Source organism: Eucalyptus grandis, chromosome 8 (genome assembly GCF_016545825.1).
Source record: "Eucalyptus grandis isolate ANBG69807.140 chromosome 8, ASM1654582v1, whole genome shotgun sequence".
Classification (NCBI taxonomy): Eukaryota; Viridiplantae; Streptophyta; class Magnoliopsida; order Myrtales; family Myrtaceae; genus Eucalyptus; species Eucalyptus grandis.
In genome coordinates, this window is record NC_052619.1 from 17,952,023 (window position 1) to 17,976,236 (window position 24,214).

The following is a 24,214-nucleotide window of genomic DNA, read 5'->3' on the forward strand; positions in this document are numbered from 1 at the left end:
AGAGTAAAAGATACATGGCTAGTATGTTGGCTCCAAGGCTAGTAGAAGGGCAAAGCAATACCAAACCGCCTTACTTTGATGGAAAGGACAACAACATATGGAAGAACAAGATGAAGGCATTCTTAAGATCAAAGGATCCTCTAGAATGGGACGTTGTAGAAAAAGGAATCATTCCTAAAGCTGCATCTGTCTCAGAAAGAGGAAAGGACACTGTTGAGTCCAGCAAAATGAGTTAGGAAGAGATAATCAAGAGACAAACTCTTGATGCAAAAGCAATTTACTCTTTATATTGTGCTTTATCACCTACTAAATATAACAGAATATCTTCTTGTGATACAGCCAAAGAAGTCTAGGATAGATTACACATTACCTATGAAGGAACTGATCGAGTGAAAGAAACAAGAATCAACATTCTTCTCGGTCAATACAAAGCCTTCAGAATGAAACCAGGAGAACCTATAACTGACATGTTTAGTCGTTTTACAGAAATCATGAATGGTCTTAAAAATCAAGGTCAACCAATTTTTGATCCCATGAAAGTAAACAAGCTACTGCGTGGACTCTCCAAGGATTAGAATCACATTAAGACCTCAATCAGAGAGACTCAAAGAATCATGCCACTGTCTGTCGATGAGCTGGTTGGAACCCTTCAGTCTTATGAAGTGGAACGACTCAATGAAGACGAAGACCCCAAAGGTAAGAAATCAATTGCATTAAAATCTAATGATGATTCTGATGTAACAGATTCTGAAGACGACATGGATGATGAAGAACTTGCTCTCATGATAAGAAGATTCAGAAAGCTGAATAAAAAGGGAAGAATGTTCAATTCAAGGAAACAAAGTTTTCAAAAGCAACAAACCAAGTTTGCTGAAGATGATGAATCAAACAAAGATGTAGTCTGCTTTGAATGCAAGAAAAAAGGACACATCAAACCCAACTGTCCTCTTTTGAGGAAGAAGAAAGGAAAAACTGAAAGGTATCAAAAGGCTCTCAAAGCTGAAACCTGAAGTGATACGGAGTGTGAAGATAGTGATGATGATTATGCCAACATATGTCTAATGGCACAATCGGACTCATAATCAAACTCCGAGACTCGATTCAGACTCAGAAAGTGAATTCGAGGTAAGTAATTTCAAAATCCATATTAAAGTTTCAAAATATATTGATGAATTATATTTTAGTCTTAAGACTTCTCTTAAAAGAATTTCTGAACTCAAAAGGAAACTCTACTTTAAAACAACAAGAGAATGTTTTGAAAGAAAAGGTGAAATGCTTAGACTGGGATGTTTCTTCTCTCAAAGAAAGTGAAGATAATCTTTTGAAAGAAAATGCGTTTTTGAAAAATGATATTTCAAATATTTCCAAAAGATTCTCTCTAGGATCTGAAAACTAGAGAAAATACTTTATGTTCAAAGACCTTATTTCAATAAATCTGGTTTAGGAATGACCGTGAAACCATTCCTTTAATCGATTTTCCTAAAGTAAAAGAAAGAATTAAAAAAGACCAACAAGGAATGCTTACAAAAACCATTTTGAAAGGACCTTTGTAAAACCAAAGAGGTCGCAATGCTCTTAGATGTTCAAAATGCAATAGTGTAGATCATTTTGAGAAAGAATGTCCTATGGCTTGGAGACCTGTCAATAAAGTCTGGGCAAAAACCATATATCAGACTAACTCAAAAGGACCCAAGAAAATATGGGTACCAAAGAAAGTTTGAGTTTCTTTTTAAATGCAGGTCACTATCAAGAAAAATGTGAAATGGTACCTGGATAGTGGATGCTCGAGACACATGACGGGAGATTCAAATTGTTTCATAAAGCTTGTTCAAGTGAATGGAGGAAAAGTCTCATTTGGAGGAAACAGCAAAGGAAAAATAGTGGGATTTGGAACGTAATGATTGGGAACCTCGCAATAAGCAATGTTTCCTTAGTTGAAGGGCTCAATTACAATCTGTCAAGATCGTCAGCCTTTGTGATGCCGGTTTCAAAATCAACTTTCAAGAGGGTATTTGTTCAGGAACCAGTAAAGACTCTACTCAGTCTTTTATGGGTCGAAGACATGGAAATATCTACCTCTTAGATGTGAAACCAAATGAATCGCAATGTCTAATCTCAATTCAAGACGAAGTGAACTTATGGCACAAAAAGCTTGGGCATATCAACATGAAACAGATAGCCAAAATCTCAGCAAAGAAGCTTGTTTGTGGTCTACCTAATTTATCATATCAAAAGTCTGATCTATGTACACCATGTATATTGGGAAAACATGTAAGAAATTCCTTTAAGCCAATAAATCAAGTTTCGACTAACCGTGTACTGCAGCTCTTGCATATGGATCTCTTCGGACCAACAAGAATGCAGAGCATTGGAGGTAAGAAATATTGCCTAGTAATTGTGGATGACTACTCACGATTTACATGGGTATATTTCTTGGCAAGTAAGTCTGAAACTTTTTCTTACTTTGAAAAATTTGCTAAGAAGGTTCAAAATGAAAAGGGGTATGTTATTTCAAGCATAAAAACAGACCATGGAGGTGAATTTGAAAATCAAGATTTTACTAAATTTTGTGATGAATCTGGTTTATAGCATTTGTTCTCTTCTCCATATACTCCAGAGCAAAATGGAGTTGTGGAAAGGAAGAATAGATCTCTTCAAGAAATGGCCAGAACTCTCTTAATTGAAAGCAATATTTCTTTACGGTTTTGGGCTGAAGCAGTTTCAACATCATGTTATATTATCAATAGAGTTTTTCTAAGGCCTATTCTAGAAAAAAAAAACCCCTATGAATTATTCAAAGAAAAGAAGCCCATTGTTTCATATTTTCATGTATTTGGATGCAAATGTTTCATATTGAAAAATGCAAATGATTGTGTTGGTAAGTTTGAAGAAAAGTCAGATGAAGGCACCTTCCTTGGATATTCAACAACAAGCAAAGCATACAGAGTCTACTACAAGAAGACTCAAACTGTGGAAGAATCAATGAATGTAAAATTCCAAGATTCTATACAAAATGAATCTATTCAGACTCATTTTGAAAAGACCGAATCTGCTCAGACTCTACAAAGTCTAATTCTCAAGAAGCAACTCGAGACTTTGAAGGACCAAAGCAACAAGTGACTGTTGAAGATTCTAGTGAAGGAAGTGATCATCAATCTGATAAATTAACTAGCAACTGGAAACATAAGTCCAGTCATCCCAAAGATCTTATTATTGGCGACATCAATGAAGGAATCCGCACAAGATCCAAAAGGCAAGAAGAGTCTAGTGTCGTGGCTCTTATTTCTGAAATAGAACCCATGAGCATAGAAGAAGCTTTATCCGATGAAAGCTGGATTGAAGCTATGCAAGAAGAACTCAGATAATTCAGAGTTAATGATGTCTGGGAACTGACTCCTAAACCAAAAGGTAAATCAATTGTTGGAGCTAAATGGGTTTTCAGGAACAGGATGGATGAGAAAGGAAAAGTCATAAGAAACAAGGCTAGACTCGTGGCCAAGGGATACACACAAGAAAAAGGGATCGACTATGATGAGACTTATGCACCGGTAGCAAGGTTAGAAGCAATTCGTTTATTACTTGCATTTGCTTATCATAAAAATTTCAGGTTATTTCAAATGGACGTCAAAAGTGCTTTCCTAAACGGTTTCATCCGTGAGGAAGTCTATGTGGAACAACCACCAGGGTTTGAAGACTCAAAGAAACCGGACTCGGTATTTAGACTCAAAAAGGCCTTGTATGGCTTAAAGTAAGCACCTCGAGCTTGGTACGATAGATTAAGTAAGTTTTTAATTCGAAATGGATTTGTTAAAGGTAAAGTAGATACTACCCTTTTTATTAAAAGAGAAAGCAAAAGCTTTTTACTTGTTCAAATATATGTGGATGATATTATTTTTGGATCTTCTAATGAAAGTCTGTACAAGAAATTCTCTAAGACTATGCATGATGAATTTGAAATGAGCATGATGGGTGAGTTAACCTTCTTTCTCGGGCTCCAAGTGAAACAACTAGATGAAGGAACTTTCATTCACCAAGAAAAGTATGCAAATGATCTTGTCAAAATGTTTGGACTAGACAATTGCAAAAAGGCTGACATACCAATGTCAAGTTCCTTGAAGATAGACAAAGATGAAGAAGGAAAGAAAGTCGATCAAAAGCTGTACAGGAGTATCATCGGATCACTTCTTTATCTTACTGCTTCTAGACCTGACATTCTGTTTAGTGTTTGCATTTGTGCCAGATTTCAATCAGACCCAAAAGAATCTCATTTGAATGCTGCGAAGCGAATTATCAAGTATATTTCATCAGCATCAAGCTTTGGTCTCTAGTATCCAAAAAGGGGAGACTTTACTCTTCATGGATATTCGACGCAGACCTTGCTAGATGCGAGTCGATAGAAAGAGCACCTCGGGTACTTGTCAACTACTTGGAGGCGGGGATGTGTCTTGGTTTTCAAGAAAGCAAAGTACGTAGCTCTCTCTACAGCGAAGCGAGTATATAGCTCTCGGAAGTTGTTGTTCACAAATTCTGTGGATAAAACAACAGCTAAGAGACTTTGGAATTGAAGACTCATGCACGAAGATTAATTGCGACAACACCAGCGCTATAAATCTCACCAAAAATCCAATTCTCCACTCAAGAGCAAAGCACATAGAGATTCGACACCACTTCATAAGAGACCATGTTCAAAATGGAGGTATTTCAATTCAATTTGTTGACTCAAAGAATCAACTGGCGGATATATTCACAAAGCCTTTGGAGAAAAATCAATTTGAGTCTATTCGTTCCAAACTCAACATTTTGAGGCTTGAGGAAATCAAAGTCTAGAGACTTTCAGACTAAGACATACCGCAGGTTAGTCTCTCTTTCTCTCTCTCTCTCTCTCTCGAATCTTATCCTGAAGAGGTACGATCGTCAGACTGTGTTTAATTGTTGCTATATTTAATCGACGAAATTATTGCATCGTTTCATTTTCAAAGGGAAGTTATTTTTTAAATGACTATTTTTGCGGAAAAAGACAGTTATGTTAAAAAGGCATTTTTTTTTAATTTTCCTTTGTGACGCTTCGTTCATCTTTCTTTTAAATCGATCGTGTACCGTTGATTGCTCTTCACTTTACTCTCAAAAACCCTAGAAAGCATCGATCCTCCATTCCCGTTTTCTTCCCTTATTTAATCTTCGAAAAAGTTGTCATCTTTCTTGGGAAAGTCAAGCAAGGAATCTTCCAAAAACTAAGAAAGATGTCGTCTTCAAGAAAGTCTTCGAGAATCGCAAGCAGGGGACCACAGCGAATGAGTGAGGGGCCTACGCACTTCGATCTCACCGAAGAAGATGTGGCTCCAGAACAGCAATCGAGCCCACAACATTCTCAGCAGTGTCACTCTCCTCCATCTAGCCCTCAAGGCGTTGATCATCAACAAGATGATGAAATCATCGAAGATGCAGACCCTATAAGAGTTCAAAAGCCTGCTTCTATTTATAAGTTGTATCGTGCCTTAAAAGAAATGCGTACTCCCTTGAAATATGTCGATGATTTTATTAAAGAGAAAGGGTATGGAAATGAATATATCTTTCTGCGAAGAATGGAAAGTTTGGGAATTGCTCGTAAAGTGTTGGCTGAGGAAACTCTTGCGAACATCCCAAGTGATCCTTGTGATTGGGGACCGAATCCTGTAGATGGAAATGATGATGACAAATTGTACAGTCAATTTCAACCGAGAATGGGTATTGCGGCTGAAGGTCGAGGAAAAATAAGAGATTTGTTCAGATCGAAGGAACAAAGGGATTTGCACTCGAAATTGCTGAAGCGTGGGGTAATAAACCCTAGAAGTGTGGATTTTGATTTTCTGGATGCTGTAAATGTGAACTTGAGGGAAAAGCTCGGTTATCTTCAACTTGAAAAGTTCTGCTCCGACACTATAGAGGCCTATGCTGAACTAACCGCATATTTCTATTCAAATCTAAGCTTTTTAGATGCGAATAGATTTTCCTTAAGTGTAAAGGATCAAGACTATGTTGTGGATATGGATATGCTGGCAGATGTGTTGGGAGTCGAGAGGGGAAGATATCAAGGCGATCAAAGTTTTTATTTCTTTGCTATATTGGAACTTGTCAAGGACAGGAGAACAGAGGAAAAGATTTCCTACTTAAGGATGAGTGCTTTCAACATCTTGCTTCACAAGATTGTGATCAATTGCCTTCGACCAAAATCAACCTCCAAAACTGATGTTTCAAGTTCAGAGGCAAAGCTGATGTATGTCATTCTCACTGGGAAAAGGTTTTCTCTTCCTCACACTGTTATGTTCCACATGTATAGATCCATGATGAAGGATAGAGGCCAACTTCCTAACCCGAGTCTTGTGACAAAGTTATTCAGACATCTGAATATTCAGCCTCCGCAAATCTTTTGTACTTGATCGTGCGATCATATGGTGATAGGACTGAAAATGGTGACCAAGATGCGTCTGAAGGAATTGAACAAGGCGTTGGAGAAATTCAAGGAGAAAACTCCACTCAAAGCTCATCAACCCTCTTCTTCATCAAAGCGGAAATGAAAGGAGCCCTTGGTTGCTTCAAAACCAAAAAGAAGAGCTCTTATTGTTGAAGAAGAAGATGATGATGAAAATCTCACCATCTCTGCAATGGCTTTGAAGAACTTAAGTCATCCTGTTCCAGGGAAAGAATCGGATCAAATGGCGAAAGAAACAGAGATGAAAGAAGCAGAGGAGAAGGAAGAAGAAGAAAGAAAAGCTGAGAAGGAAAGAGTTGAGACAGAAGAAGAAGAAAGAGGAGAAGAAGGAGCACCTGACGAACACTCTTCTCCACCTGTAGGCATGGAAACAGGGGGAGATCAAGAGAAAAGAGGGAAGTCCCCATATCCTGACACAAGTGAAGGAGTCAGTCGCTCACCTGCAGACCCAAAGGACGTTTATGCCTCTCAATTTCCAGAAGAAGGTCATGAAATTTCATCGCCAAACCTGCGAGACTATGATGATCTACCATCGTCTGCATTTACTCCATCAGATCGAGCCGAAGCAAGTACTTAGACTGATAATGCAGCAGATTTTCGTAGAATCATGGATATTCTCTTGGAGATGCGAGGTCAAATTTATGCCTTGGGATGCGAGGTTCAAAACTTGCAAAGCTGCGGGTCAAGTTTCTTCATGTTCATTGAATGATAAAATCCAAGCCCTCATTGTTCAGAATCAAGCCAATGCCAAGAGTGAGGAGATCGCGCAACTGAAGGAAGACTTGAAAAGGCTGGAAAGCATCGTTCGTCTATGGGAGATTTCCAGCTTGTCCGAGTTCCCAAGCAATCTTAACTTTATTCCATTTTCATCTCAACCTTTTTAATGCGACAAAAGGGGGAGAGATGCAAGATTTGAACAATTTGATTTTTTAATCGTGTGGTTTGTTGATTTGGTTGTTTGATTTTGTGGATTGTTTTGATCCGTTTGACTTTTTGTGTCCGGATGAGAACTGAACTAGACTTGGACTTGACTGCTTTTATTAACTATCATTGGTATCTTATGGATGGCTTTATCACTTATTAGACTAACATATTTTCTGTGGTTGCAGATTCTAGTGTTATTCATTTAGCCATTTATCTCTATAAGATATGCATATGTGTTTGAGAAATGTTTTGTAGGTCAAAGTTGTCCAAATCTACAGGAAAGTTTTGGCACCATAAAAAAGGGGAGATTGTTGGAGAAATCCTCTCCGAGTATTTTGAAGCTGACAAAACGTTTCCATCGGTCTAGTCTCGAAGGTTTGCGGACTCGACATTTAAAGTCCGAAGACCTCAGACGGACAGCCAGACTCAAGACTCAAAGTCTATCCTCATTGACAGTCTCTAATCCGTTGAAGAAAGGTTACCCAGAACTGGATGTTTTGTTAAAGGCTTGACCTTATCAACTGGAGAAGATCTCGTGGCTGGAATAGACACAACGGAATTCTTTGATTGATCGAGATTGACTCGAAGATTAAGGAATCGATGATTGCCTAAATATTCTTGGAATGTTCTACTTATGGAAACCGAGATCCTAGTTGTATAGGCGAACAGGATTGATGGGCTATTGACACGTTCTTTTAAGAGCCGAATGATCTTCCTAATTGATTCCGTCCAACGGGTAGATTGGAGGAATTCCTTTGGTAAGTGCCAACGGGTATGATGGCATAAAGGAGTATATAAGGAAGACGTTCTAAGTTGTTGAGAGGTGCGTGATAGAAGAATTTCAAAGTCTGAAGCTCCTTGTTATTTAGACAATTCCTTTAAGTGAATACTTGTATACAAAAGAGAGTCTATATTTGTGAGAAACCTTGAGGAGGTGTGATAGAATATGTACACTAGAATCAAGGAAAAGCTGAGCTGTAACTTCTCTTTTGTTAATAGTGAAATCTAGCCGGTGGGCTGTTAGTGCAGAAGAGTGGACGTAGGCTTGGAATAAGCCGAACCACTATAAAACCTGTGTTCAATCTTCTCTCCCTTACTCTCTTTACTTTGATCGTAAATAATTTCGTAAACTCTTTTCTATCAGCTGCCAGGAATCGCTTCTGTATCTCGATAAATTGTTTGTGTACCTATTCACCCTCCCTCTAGGTGCTTATACTAGCTATCTCAATCCACACATTAAGACACTAGTTTCTCTAAAAACACAACGGAAAAAAAAATTGCCGCATCACCTAAGTTGAAAAGTTTAATAAGATTTCTTAGTAGATTCAGCATGCATTGATCTTTTTAATTTTACAATTTATGGACCTTTTCTTTTTCTGGATTTGACACTATTACTTTATATTTGTTTGGGGAAAAATGGTTGATTTAATAGTTGCTCGTGTCCCTTGCATGGCTGTTATTCTTATGCGGGTGAATAAATTGCACGCGTCCTGGATGATGTTTGTAAATTAGAACTATGCCGCAGTGAGATGTTAACTTATGAATCATTTGGTACTCCTTGAGAAGACAAAAGCGTAATCGTGTTTTTTTTTATAGAGAAATGATCATGTTACGATAACAGGCATTCCCAAGTGAATAGAATAAACTGCGATCGAGCACTTATCGGGAGAGTAAATTATTTTTTCTGTTTAAATGCTAGAAATTATATATTTAATTCTTCATTGTTTGATCGTCGATTCTAATTAGTCATTTTCGGTCACCTCAGATTATGTTACGGGGTTCAGCCTTTATTTTGCGCCATATGTGGGCCAGAGCCTCGCCTTTGTCTTGGGTATGACTCCCTAGCCCTTTTCTCCTCACAACTATGAAGATCTCAAGCACCACTCTGATTAAAAAAAAAAATACGTTTAAAATTATTTTATTGCACTACGCTAATCTATGGACAATTTCTACGCAGCCAACTATGTCGCAGCAAGATTCATACTCGGAGCTCTATGTGTGCTGATACTTTTAATGTCTAAGTGGATGAGAAGGCACCAAGCGATCGACGCAAACATCGAAGAATTTCTACAAGCTCACAACAACTTTCTGTCCATAAGGTACTCTTACTCAGATATTAAGAAGATTACAAAAAATTTCAAATGCAAGTTAGGTGAGGGGGGATATGGTTCTGTGTACAAAGGAATCCTTAGAAGTGGCAATGAAGTTGCGGTTAAGATTTTGAAAAAACTGGAATCTAACAGCCAAGATTCTATTAACGAAGTGGGCACAATTGGAAGGATCCACCACATCAATGTAGTGCAACTTGTTGGTTTTTGCTTCGATTACTCCAAACAAGCTATGGTCTATGATTTCATGCCGAATGGCTCCCTGGATAAACACATTTCGAATAAGGATGGTGATGATCCTCTTAATTATAAGAAAATGTATGAGATCTCTCTTGGCATAGCTAGAGGGATAGAATACCTACATCGGGGAGTGATATGCAAATTTTACATTTTGATATCAAGCCTCACAACATTCTCCTTGACCGAAGTTTCACTCCGAAAGTTTCTGACTTTGGACTTGCGAGACTTTATCCCACCAGTCACAGCATAGCATCGTTGACTGCAGCAAGAGGAACCTTGGGTTATATGGCACCTGAGCTATTCTATAAAGACATTGGTGACATTTCTTATAAAGTTGATGTTTATAGTTTTGGGATGATGTTGATGGAAATGGCTGGTAGAAGGAGAAATCTAAATGCACATGTAGAGCGTTCAAGTCAAATTTACTTTCCTTTGTGGGTTTATGATCAACTTGGGAAAGAAAAGGAGGTTGAAATGGTAGATGTCATAGAAGAGGAAAGAGAAACAATGAGGAAGATGATAATCGTTGCATTATGGTGTATACAATTGAGTCCTAATGATCGGCCGTCGATGAGGAAAGTCCTAGACATGCTTGAGGGAGATATGGCAAAACTACAACTGCCTCCAAAACCACTTTTGTATCCAAGAGAGGCACCAATTGATGATGTTGACACTAATATAGAACTTGAAATGGTCTCATGTTCGTCAAGTGCTTCAATAATTTCAGGTAGTTACCAATTTTACTATGACAATGAGTTTACGAAATCATGTATTGTATGATTGTTTCCCTATCGTAGAAATGAGGTGCAAAATTTAAATAGTACTATCAACATGTTCATCATTCACAATGTAATCCGTGAAGCTTTTACATGTTTTTCGTATAGCACCAGTGTTTTCCGGTACTCATTATGTCCATATTTTATAAATGACAATGAATATCGTATGGCATTCATTTAATTTTTGTTTAATGTGAATCTCTCTCCTTTCCATCAAAACCTCTCACCCCCACCCTTCGACCCCGCTCAATCACCCACCTCTACAACTGCTACATGCTCAAGCAATCCCCGACTTCGACCTCATGTCACGGGATGGGTTAGGGCCTAACCGATGGACGACTGGCACATGTCAAAGATGAAAGACAGAGTAGGCCGACAATTTTGCCTTTACGATGAATGGAAATTGAACACGTAATGTCGTTTTAGAGCATGTGATGTATTACAAAAGCTCAATCCCCAAATGCAGTAAGAATTTATGCATTCACTTGATGATAAGACATGAGTTGGTGCCTTACGTTCTTCCAAACAAGCATCATATTCCTCCAGACATTGATGTCGATATGGAACCCGCGATATCCACTTCAGTCAGAGATCGCAGACAGAGAGCCCTGATCTGATGCGAAATTAGCGAGGTACTCCCCCAATGAGATTCAAATATTGGCTTTCATCAGGACTAAGAAAACATAGAAAAGCAGCGAAAGCGCATGCTGCTGCTTAAAACTTGGGTCGTCTCGCCAAGTACAAAGGCAATTAACATTTTCTGCAAGGTCTTTTCGATTGCTTCAAATGGTTTTTAAAGTATCTAGAAATAGATAAAGCAGAAAGGACCATCCTAGTACAAGGTCAAAAATTGAAGGCTTTCAATGACTCTGAATGAGTCTCGGTTTGGAGAATACGAAATTGTTTGAGACCACTCCCGAAAGCTAACTCTCGACTCTGGAAATGGCAAACCGTGTCTATATGTATAAAGAGATGTACTGAGTGATACATTGATTGATAGCATATTACTAACTTTTTTAAGATTTGATGCACCACAAGTCGAATGCACTGATGGGCAAATGAACAGAACCACCATGTCTATGCAAGTATGCTGACTAGTATAATGCCAAGCCAAACCTTTACATGAAGAGATTCGCCAGTAGACAGTCCAAACCAAGTAAGGGCGACGATGCTGAATATCGAGCTAAATAGTGTTAAATATCATGAATGCCTTCGGAGAAAGTAAAGACAGGGTTTGAATGGAAGTAGCTCAAGCTTCGAGCCATTAAAAGTCGACGTTGGAAAGGTCCCCTGAAGTTTGCAGCACGGGGGCCACTGCAATGAGGTTGAGAACTAGCGAAATTGGCATATGCGCAGCGTCTAATGGAGCATTTATTCTCATTCCCGGGCCTCCGGTGAAGGACAAGCAAGATTACCGTCGGTGACGAGATGTGGAGCGGACCCCGCCACCTCTCCCGATCCGACAAAGCCGATAGGAACAGCAGGTAGCTTGTCGATTCGGCTCGCTCATCATCATCTTAAACCACGAGGCGCAAGCACAGCATCACAACTCGAAGTTGAGACTACGTTGTTCGACTAGAATGCACACCGCGACTATCGTGTTGTCATTGGCGGTGTGTTCTATCAATGGTAGCAATTATGATCATCTACACATACAATTACTATCGAAAGAATATTCATATCCTCTGAAGCAAGACTTGACAATGCAAATAAAGTTTTGCCATGTCTCGTGCCGTAAGCCAACAAAGGTACCTGTGCTATCAAACGATGCATGTATTTAAACTAGTGCAGATGACAGAATTCACCAAGTAAAATAGTGTGCACAAATAGGTAATTTATATTAAGAATCTTATCAAGTTGATAAGTAGCTTTCAGATTGAGATGAATAGTTAGGCTCATCGCTAGAGTAGGTACTATGTTCCACGCAATGGAGAAAAATCAAACGATATGACACGAAAACTTCTCAAGAATCGAATTTCTTGATGAGAAACTAAAGGTTCCCATAGTTCGTCACTCTCACTGGAGAATCATCCTGATGAGAAAGACCATTCGTTGTGACAGCAGGCTGTGGAGCTGTCTCTTCCTGTTCCTTTGACATTTGTTGCTCAGCTGCACCATGGATGGAAGGCAAGAATAGTCGAAGCCTCACATCACGAAGTGTTCAAAGTACGACAACTAGACTCGTCTAATGGACGGCAAAATTCATAGGCTGAACATCAAGGTCTCCATAAACCGACTTCCAGAAGCAAACAAGAATAAACATATGGCCTCACTTAGAAGAACCCTCGGTAAGTGGCTCGAGGAGCTGGAAGAGATTCATGGAAAAACGTCCCCAAGTGAAAGGTGAGCAGAGGACAATTCGGGCGTAAATTGCAAGACTTTATGTGGCATCCTAAAATTTCATGACAACCCCTGAATATACCATGAACCATGAATAGGTGATGGAAGCGCCATTGGATTATATTATAGCCATTAGACCAATGAATTACAATGGATTAAGGTCAAGCATTTAATGGACAATTACTTGGTTGGAAATATATCCTATGTCCATGAGTGATCAAGGATTGTACTAAGGGACAAATTGATAGGAAAATTTTTATTCTTGGCCGTGCACTTTATAAGTTGGATTTTTATTGATTTATGTTACAAAGTTTTAGGGCCATATGAATTGTAATTAGGTATTTATATAAGTGGGGATTAAATGGAAAAAAAAAATAGGAGAAGTTGTGGGCTGAGTATTTAAGGACCAAATCAGCCCAAGACAGCCACTTTGTTTTCCCCCATTTGGTCAACCAAAGTTGGCCCAAATCCGGCCCATTGAAGCCCATCATCTTGCATGAAGAGTGACAAGTGGCGAGGGAGATGAAACAAGTGGCTTGAAGGGTTCGCCAAGTGTCCTTCCCATGGAGCCAAGTGTCCCTACATGCAAAAGCAAATGATTGCTAGCTAATCAAGAGACTAAGAGAGAGGGGGAGGCGGATTGCTCAAAGGAAACCGAGAGAAAGAGAGGAAGAGAAAAAGAGAGAAATCTGAGAGAGAGAGAGAGGGTTGTTCGTGTGGGTGCTTCGGCGAGGGAAGAAGAAGACCAAGCCCTGCCATGCGTGCGCCTAGCTTCGCCATCGACCGTGCTGTGTTTGAAGTCCCAGAGTCGCCGTTGCTTGCTTGATTTCGTCGGATCTAAGGCAAGTAGAGTCCATTGATCTACACTTTGCTTGCTGTGATTGTGTGTGATGTATGGTGAATTTCGGAGGTGGTGGAGGTGAGAACTTTCGAAGTTATGGGAGTAGTGCCTTAGTCTAGTAATCTGTTTTCTGGAAAAACAGTCCGACCTTTGGTGATTTCGTGAGCTGCATGCAATGTTCTAGTTGGAATCTCACTTCGACTTCTTGATGAAAGTTGTAGAGGACTTCTTGAATATTAACATACCAAAATTTGAGATGAAACACACAAGTATCGGATGGTGAAACCATTTTTCTTCAAAGATACTAGATCTGGAAAACTGATATGTTGATCCCTTGTGGTTCTGTGAATTTTGTGAAATTATGCATTCCGAATTTGATCTCGTGTAGAGTTGTATACGACATCTTGAGGAGCAACATACTGAAATTTGAGAATAAACGGACCAGTATTGATCAGGGAAATGATTTTTCTTTGAAGTGTTAAATCTGGAAATCGTTACCGAGGGTTAGGGGGAGTTTTGGTGAATGTAGCTCATGATATATAACGAATATGACTTTGAGTTCTTCACAAAACTTTTACCTATAGATCTTGGCTATGACATAGCAAAATTTCTTTATTTTCAGAGTTGATTTTGAGTTTATACCGAATTTATGAATAAAACTATGCAATGGTGATGTTCCGAAACTTTAAGTTGTGATGCATGGACTGTAGTGACCCGTACAAAGCTCTTTTGACTTGGTGTTCTTCATGAAACCTTTTTCTCTAGATCCTTTTCATAACATGATAAATTTTCTGAATTTATTGAGATCGTTTACTAATTTTTCTAGAATTTTTATTTAAGGAGTGCATTCTGCTTTGTCCGAAAATTTGCTCCATTTTCAAGAACAAATGAATTACTTTATGAAGTGTGATATCTTGGGTGTTATTTGTATTGCATATATGGTAACATTTGGCATATCACATGACATCAAAAAGGTTGGTTTAAACCTCTGACATTGTTGCATCAAATGTTAAATTGAAAATGAGATATATATGGGAATATGCATTGTGATGATGATAATACCGTTGGAGGTGTGAGCCAACGATGCCCCGGGAGTGTTGGGATGCCTAGAGTGTGTGTGCCGGATGCCCTCGGGAGTTTTGAGATGCCCGGTGGTATATCGGTACGTAATTCTAGGAAATGCCTGGTGGTATGTCGGTACGTAATTCCGGAAGGCAGGGGTAACCATTTTCATGGCGAGCCTCGGCGATTCCTCGTGATGCCAAGTGGGATGCGAGATGCCTGGAGGTGTGTGCCGGAGGTTCCTCGCGATGTCAGGTTGGGTGCGAGCGATATATGAGGGATGCAAACACTGGTCCCTGAGAGAAAGATGAGATCCTTTTGAATATCAAAATGGGAATTGAATCATGCACGTGTGTGTGTGCATATGGCATGGGATATAATTTTCTATGAAATTGAGTTGATACTATATGGCATTGAGAATGCGATCATGAAGGCATTGAATGGATCTCATGAGAATATATATATATATATATATATATATGATTGTATGGGTGATATGGATCATGCGCATGTATGTGCATATGGCATGGAATATGAATTGCCTTAATGAATGCATCTCATGGAGATATAAGCATGATTGCATGAATGATATGTGCATTTCACATGAAATTGTGGTTGTGTTGCTTGTTGCATTGTGTAGTTTGATGGATCTTTACTGCTGAGTGGTTGTACTCACCCCGTTTTGAGACTAACATTTCAGACTAGACAAGATACCTCTGCTACCATTGCCACTAATAGATGGATCGAGTGGTTGGATATGACCGCAAGGAGGAGGATAACAAAGGAATGAACTTTTGGACGTCGACACTAGTCGATGGACCTTAAGTATACGACTGTTGGAAAAGATGTCGGTCATCTTTTGAAGTATAGCCGAGTATAGAAGACTACGGCATTTTGATGTACCGATGAATGATGTCCATCTGGTTTAAGTAAAGAAAAGTGTTCGGCTTTTACCTATAAATGTTTAGTTGGTGTGCATCGTTTTCTGAATATAGGGAAGGGAGTTGATAGATGTGCTTCTGCCATATAAATTGCGCAAGGACCGATCTAAAAGATGTAAACCCCCAGGATTTATGAATTAACAATGAAATTCCTTGGTATCAAAGTATTATATTATCAGGCCAAGTGAAAGGTAAGCGGACTGTGGCGACCCGAACGATTCAGGGGCTGTCGAGGGGTGCCACATGTAATGGTATCAGAGCTATGGTCTATTTGGAGTGATAAGGTGCCTCAGATGGAAATGAGGATAGAATGATGCACATCATAGGATACTAACTGGAATGGTTGACTAACTTTGAACAACGGGTGATGGGTATTCACTCGTAGATCCCTAGTAGTTTATTATGAGTTGCTTTTAGGTGCCAGTAACATGCTTATGTTACTTATATATAATTGTAGTTGCTTTTAAATGGAGACATTAAGTCACAGATTATTTCTAAGGCAAATGCTTGGAAACTGCAAGAAAGTCATGGTACGAGCTGGAAGTTCTCATCCATCGAGGGCTGAAGGCTTTGCTTCAAGGGCTGAACCCCAAATGGAAGATATCCTGCATGCATTGGCCAATATAGGAAATTTGATGGAAAGGCAAGCACAGCAACAACCCGGAGCAGAACGTCGCCCTCAAGGACTAGTGGAACAATTCCTGAAGTTGAAACCACTTAAGTTTAGTGGAATGGGAAGTCCTGAGGAGGCAGAGCATTGGATTGATGGAATGGAACGGATTTTCCGGTTGTTGAACTGTAGCGATGCTAAAAAGATAACCTTGGCAGAGTACCAACTAGAGGGAAATGCAAAGTTTTGGTAGAGAGCTTCAAGAGGCACGATCTTTCCACCAAGTACTAACATAAACTGGGATGAGTTTGTTAGAGCTTTCAATAGAAAACATTTCTCTGATTGTGCCAAGGATAAGAAGATCACTAAATTTGTTCAGTTAGAACAAAGGGAGCTAACAGTGGACCAATATGAAGCAAAATTTTCTGAGTTGTCTAGGTATGCTCCTAGGTTGGTTGAGGATCGAGAGGAAAAGGCTAAGAGATTCCTAAAAGGATTAAGGACTAATATTAGAAAACAACTAGTGCCTCTGAATATAAAGAATTATAATGAGATTTATGAGAGGGCATAGTTGGTGGAGCAAGAGTTAGTGAGAGAGCAATCAGAATCTAAGAGGGAGATGACCTTTAATGATGTTCGAAGGGGTAAGAGACCTTATCTTGATCAAGGTCAGCCTTGGGAATCTAAGAAAAAGAGTAACTTTGGAAATTTTAGAAGAGCTTGGAGTGGCCCGACTTTTAGGAAAGCACCCTACCAGGGTAATTTTTGCCAGAGGTGTGGTAAACAACATGGGCTAGGACCTTGTAATAGCCAACTGAGATGTAGGGTGCGTTTGAGAAAACTTTTGGGAAAAGTTTTTGGGAAAATGCAAAAAGCCTTTGAGTTAAAGGTGTTTTTCAAAATGCAAATTGTGTTTGGTAAATTATAGTTTTGAAAGCTCTTTGTGAAGTATTTTGAGTAAAATGTTGTTTGGGAAATTATATTTGCAAAGTCCTTTGTTAAAAAAAAAAAAAAAAGTTAGCCGACCAAAACAAGTAGTCGCCGGCGAGGAGCGGGTTGTTTGGTGAAGGGCGAGGAATCTAACGCAAGCTGTCCGACAGAGGTAGGCGGTTTGGTGAGGTTGCGCGACCTTCCAGCAAGTGGTGCCCAGATCGCGCGGCCTTGGCGGAGGTTGTGGCGTGTCGGGCGATCCTCCGGCGAGGGTCGTGGGTCGCTCGACCCTTCGTCGGGCGGCGCCTCTGGCCACCTCCGCGACGCGGTTGTGGGTTGTTGGAGGTCGTGGCAAGGTGGAGGAGGTCGTGCGCCGCGACCGGGCAACCTCCACGACCCACATTTGGGTCGCAGCAAGGTTGCGGGTCGCCGGAGGTCGCGGCAATAGCTCGCCGCGACCCCGGCGACCTCTGTGACCGCATCGACCCAAATCTAGGTCGCGGCAAGGTGGAGGAGGTCGCATGCCGCAACCCAGGCGACCTCCGCGAACCAGATCTGGGTCGCGGCGAGGTCTTGGGTCACCGGAGGTTGCGATGAGGTGGCGAAGGTCGCATGCCGCGACCCAAGCGACCTCTGCCACCTCCGCGACCCAAGCGCGCGACTAGTCGGCGACGGTCGCCAGGGTGCCGCGACCACGCCGGCCTCTCTTGCCCGTCGACCCATCTCGCCGGCCTCTCGACGAAGAAGAAGATAAATAGTGCCCGGGCCATTTCCAAAATTTCGAAAGCCCAAGGCAGCCCCCAACCTGCCGGCTTTCAGCCTTTCACAAGCTAGCATTTGGGGAATGCAAACCCAAAAATAAATGCCAAATAGGCTGGCATTTGCCCAAGGATCTTTAGGTCTCTAAAGGGCTTTGGGAAGTGGTTTCCAAACGGAGCTGTAATGGATGTGGGCAAATAGGACACTTTAAGAGAAATTGTCCACACGATGGGTCGCAGCCGAATGTCAGCTTGGTGCGACAAGTGCAACAACATACTACTGGACCAAATCCACCAAGGAATCCACAGAGGCCACCAGCACAAGGACGGATGTATGCGGTCACCCAAGAGGAAGCGGAAGCTTCCGAAAATGTTATCTCAAGTACAATTTCTATAGATAATAAGAAGGTATATACGTTATTTGACATGAGTGGCACGCATTCATTTGTGTCTGAGAAATATAGATGATTGTGAGAAGTAGGAACCAAATCTTTAGATATGCCTCTTCGTATTTCCACAGCACTAAAGAATATGGTGATGTCCATGTTAGTATGTAAGAAGCGTGAGATAACCTTAAGGGAACGAGATCTGGAGATGGACTTGGTTGTGATAGTTATGTATAACTTTGACCTCATCATAGGAATGGACTAGCTCCATAAGCAATGGACTAGGATGAATGATCTCCTAAGATAATGCTTGCCTATGCGCTAAGAATAAAACCGTGAGACTTAGTATGGGATAGGCTTAGTAGATAATATCTTTGTAAGTTAGTCCCTATTGAAATGAGACCCTCTAGTGGATGTGTAGTTCGGGTTCGAACTAGGCGAAAGCTGGGGTACCTGTAACAACCCGGTTCGATGAGGGCGGGAAGTGGACGCCGAGGTCAGAGGACCTAAGCAAGGAGTGGCTCTTGGCAGGCTTCTAGGATGGCAAAAGGGGGCAGGAATGAACCGAACTATGAACTGGACTGGAAAGGTAGTGTTTCTAAGATAATTCTATCAGAGTGGCGCAGCGGAAGCATGGTTAAGCTCGTAGAACTCTTGTTTGTGAAAAAGAAGGATGGGTCGATGCGTTTGTGCATTGACTACAGGCAATTGAATCATGTGACCATTAAGAATAAGTACCCATTACCTAGAATTGATGACATATTCGACCAACTACAAGGAAGTTCGATCTTTTCTAAAATTGACTTGAGATCAAGATATCAGTTAAGGATTAAGAAAGAAGACATCCCTAAGATTGTATTTAGGACTCGCTATGGACACTATGAGTTCCTAGTTATGCTATTTGGATTGACGAATGCCTTAGCTGCATTCATGGATTTAATGAATAAGATATTTAAGCCTTATTTGGATCAAATTGTGATTGTCTTCATTTGATGATATCCTGATGTATTCTAAAGGACCCGAAAAAAACATGCACATCATCTAAGCGTAGTGCTGCAAACAAAGCTTAAGAAGTGAATTATGGAGAGCGAATTATGAATTTGAGGATTAAGTTATGATCATTTGAGCTAAGTAGTGACTTCCTATTAAAGGATCTCATTGGAAGTCTTGATGCATTACATGGAACCATTTAGTATGTCTAGAATAATCTTGGAAGTCATGAGTTTGAGTGGTCATATGAGACACGAAATTATTTGTGGTTTATATGTTGGAATAATAGGTTTAATCGATGATGGTCAACTTTTAATTTTTGGTGATGATCTCAGTTTGAAAAGGGTATGTGGAATTAGTGGATATGATCAATTGTGGTGATACCCTCTCCAAGGTGAAATGGTGGAAGTTCAACTTATGGATTTGATGAGTGATTAGTCCAAGTGACAATCTTTTAGGGTGAGACATGAGATATACTTGATGGAAACTAGACAAGTTCTTATCTTGGTGGATTGTTGATCTTTGAATTGAATAAGTCTTGGTGGACTATTGATATTTGAACCGAATTAATGGTGCTATATTTTAGGGTTGAATTCATGTTGCAGTGAAGGCGTAGTGAATGTCTCTATTGGACTGTACCCGATGAGTTATTGGTGGTGTCGATTTTGATGGTTCTAGGCTTGAATTGATGGTGACAAAGGCATAGGAATAATTTGGCTAAATGGTGTGTTCAATTGAAACCATTAGATATTCCAGAATGGAAATGGGAACATGTGATGATGGATTTTGTGCAAGGATTACCAAGGACATCAAGTGGTCACGACTCTATCCGGGTGATAGTAGATCGCTTGACTAAGTCTGACCATTTCCTAGTAATTCGCGTGGACTATCCGCAGGGTAAATTTGTTGATATATGTGTAAGCCAAGTGGTACGCTTACATGGTGTTCCTATAACTATCACGTCTGATCAAGGCTCAAGATTTACTTCAAACCTTTGGCGAAGTCTTCAAACCGCCTTAGGGACTAAAGCTCTAGTTTAGTACTGCTTTTCATCCACAAATGGACGGACAAACGAAAAGAGTGATCCAAGCATTAGAGGATGTGTTAAGAGCTTGCATCCTTGTCTTTAGGGGAAGTACCAACCTGATCCAAGACACATACTCGATCATGAAGTCATCAAAGTGGATGAGAAAGTGAGGTACATTGAGGAGCCTGTGCAAGTACTAGATCGAAAGGAACAAATTCTCATGACCAAGAAGATACCATTGGTTAAGATGTTATGGCGATATCATGATGTGGAGGAAGCCACATGGGAGAGTGAAAATGAGATGAGGGAAAGGTACCCTCACTTGTTTAAAGAGACATAGGTGATGTCTAATTTCGAGGACGAAATTCTTTGAGGAGAGAATTGTGGCATCCTAAAATTTCATGACAACCCCTGAATATACCATGAACCATGAATAGGTGATGGAAGCGCCATTGAATTATATTATAGCCATTAGACCAATGAATTACAATGGATTAAAGCCGAGCATTTAATGGACAATTACTTGGTTGGAAATATATCCTATGTCCATGAGTGATCAAGGATTATACTAAGAGACAAATTGATAGGAAAATTTTTATTCTTGGCCGTGCGCTTTATAAGTTGGATTTTTATTGATTTATGTTACAAAGTTTTAGGGCCATATGAATTGTAATTAGGTATTTATATAAGTGGTGATTAAATGGAAAAAAATAGGAGAAGTTGTGGGCTGAGTATTTAAGGACCAAATCAACCCAAGACAGCCCACTGTTTTCCCCCATTTGGTCGACCAAAGTTGGCCCAAATCTGGCCCATTGAAGCCCATCATCTTGCATGAAGAGTGACAAGTGGCGAGGGAGATGAAACAAGTGGCTTGAAGGGTTCGCCAAGTTTCCTTCCCATGGAGCCAAGTGTCCTTGCATGCAAAAGCAAATGATTGCTAGCTAATCAAGAGACTAAAAGAGAGAGGGGGGAGGCGGATTGCTCGAAGGAAACCGAGAGAAAGAGAGGAAGAGAGGAAGAGAAAAAGAGAAAAAGAGAAAAATCTGAGAGAGAGAGAGGGTTGTTCGTGTGGGTGCTTCGGCGAGGGAAGAAGAAGACCAAGCCCTGCCATGTGTGCGCCTAGCTTCGCCGTCAACCGTGTTGTGTTCGAAGTCCCAGTCGTCGTTTCTTGCTTGATTTCGTCGGATCTAAGGCAAGTAGAGTCCATTGATCTACACTTTGCTTGCTGTGATTGTGTGTGATGTATGGTGAATTTCGGAGGTGGTGGAGGTGAGAATTTTCGAAGTTATGAGAGTAGTGCCTTAGTCTAGTAATCTGTTTTCTGGAAAAACAGTCCGACCTTGGGTGATTTCGTGAGCTACATGCAATGTTCTAGTTGGAATCTCACTTTGACTTTTTGATGAAAGTTGTAGATAACTTCTTGAAGATTAACATATCAAAATTTGAGATGAAACGGACAAGTATTGGATGGTGAAACCATTTTTCTTTAAAGATACTAGATCTGGAAAACTGATATGTTGATCCCTTGCGGTTCTGTGAATTTTGTGAAATTATCCAGTCCGAATTTGATCATGTGTCCTTGATAAGAGTGTTAGACGACATCTTGAGGAGCAACATAATGAAATTTGAGAATAAACGGACTAGTATTGATCGGCGAAATGATTTTTCTTTGAAGTGTTAAATCTGGAAATTGTTACCGATGGTTAAGGTGAGTTTTGGTGAATGTAGCTCATGATCTATAACGAATATGACTTTGAGTTCTTCACAAAAATTTTACCTCTAGATCTTGGTTATGACATCTCAAAATTTCATAATTTTCTGAGTTTATTTATGGTTTATATCAAATTTATGAATAAAACTGTGTAATGGTGATGTTCCGAAACTTTAAGTTGTGATGCATAGACTGTAGTGACCCGTACAAAGCTCTTTTGACATGGTGTTCTTCATGAAACCTTTTTATATAGATCTTTTTTATAACATGTTAAATTTTTAGAATTTATTGAGATCGTTTACTAATTTTTTCAGAATTTTTATTTAAGGAGTGCATTCTGCTTTGTCCGAAAATTTGCTCTATTTTCAAGAACAAATGAATTGCTTTATGAAGTGTGATATCTTGGATGTTATTTGTATTACATATATGGTGACATTTGGCATATCACATGACATCAAAAAAGCTGGTTTAAACCTATGACATTGTTGCATCAAATGTTAAATTGAAAATGAGATATATATGGGAATATGCATTGTGATGATGATAATACCGTCGAAGGTGTGAGCCAACGATGCCCTGCGAGTGTCAGGATGCCCAGAGGTGTGTGCCGAATGTCCTCGGAAGCTTCGGGATGCCCGGTGGTATATCGGTACGTAATTCCAAGAAATGCCTGGTGGTATGTCGGCACGTAATTCCGGAATGCAGGGGTAACCATTTTCATGGCGAGCCCCGCCGATTCCTCGTGATGCCAGGTGTGATGCGAGATGCCCAAAAGTGTGTGCCAGAGGTTCCTCGCGATGCCAGGTTGGGTGCAAGCGATATGTGAGGGATGCAAACACTGGTCCCTGGGAGAAAGATGAGATTCTTTTGAATATCAAAATGAGAATTGAATCATGCACGTGTGTGTGTTTGCATATGGCATGGGATATAATTGCCTATGAAATTGAGTTGATACTATATGGTATTGAGAATGCGATCATGAAGGCATTGAATGGATCTTATGAGAATATATATATATATATATATATATATATATGAATGTATGGGTGATATGGATCATGCGCATGTATGTGCATATGGCATGGAACATGAATTGCCTTAATGAATGCATCTCATGGAGATATAAGCTTGATTGCATGGATGATATGTGCATTTCACATGAAACTGTGGTTGTGTTGCTTGTTGCATTGTGTAGTTTGATGGATCTTTACTGCTGAGTGGTTGTACTCACCCCGTTTTGAGACTAACATTTCAGACTAGACAAGAGACCTCTGCTACCATTGCCACTAATAGATGGATCGAGTGGTTGGATATGACCGCAAGGAGGAGGATAACAAAGGAATGAACTTTTGGACGTCAACACTAGTCGATGGACCTTAAGTATACAACTGTTGGAAAAGATGCCGGTCATCTTTTGAGAAGACTACGGCATTTTGATGTACCGATGAATGATGTCCATTTGGTTTAAGTAAAGAAAAGTGTTCGGCTTTTACCTATAAATGTTTAGTTGGTGTGCCTTGCTTTCTGAATATAAGGAAGGGAGTTGATGGATGTGCTTCCGCCATATAAATTACGCAGGGATCGATCTAAAAGATGTAAACCCCCAGGATTTATGAATTAACAATGAAATTCCTTGGTATCAGAGTATTATATTATCGAGCTAAGTGAAAGGTAAGCAGATTGTGGCGACCCGAATAGTTCAGGGGCCGTCGAGGGGTGCCACACTTTATCCCATTGGTCATAGCATAGTATCATTGACTGCAGCAAGAGGAACCTTGGGTTATATGGCGCATGATCTATTCTACAAAGACATTGGTGGCATTTCTTATAAAGCCGATGTCTACAGTTTTGGGATGATGTTGATGAAATGGCTAGTAGAAGGAGAAATATAAATGCACATGCAAGGCATTCAAGTCAAATTTACTTTCCTTTGTGGGTTTATGATCAACTCAGCAAAGAAAAGGAGGTTGAAAGGGTAGAAGTCATAGAAGAGGAAAGAAAAATGAGGAAGATGATCATCGTTGCGCTATGGTGCATATAGCTGAGCCCTAATGATCGGCCATCAATGAGGAAAGTTCTACTTATGCTTGAAGGAGATATC

General features: G+C 40.1%; 1 protein-coding gene across 1 annotated transcript; it reads left to right on the plus strand.

The window, feature by feature from the left end:
* The first annotated feature begins 9,876 nt into the window (after window positions 1-9,876).
* Window positions 9,877-10,521, plus strand: LOC120287035 (rust resistance kinase Lr10-like). Its single transcript, XM_039299678.1, has one exon. The coding sequence runs from the start codon at window positions 9,877-9,879 to the stop codon at window positions 10,519-10,521; it is 645 nt and encodes a 214-aa protein (XP_039155612.1).
* The last annotated feature ends 13,693 nt before the right edge of the window (window positions 10,522-24,214 follow it).

Bases quoted from the DNA above. Each gene is read 5' to 3' on its own strand.
- LOC120287035 (XM_039299678.1), top strand. From the start codon at position 9,877: ATGCAAATTTTACATTTTGATATCAAGCCTCACAACATTCTCCTTGAC.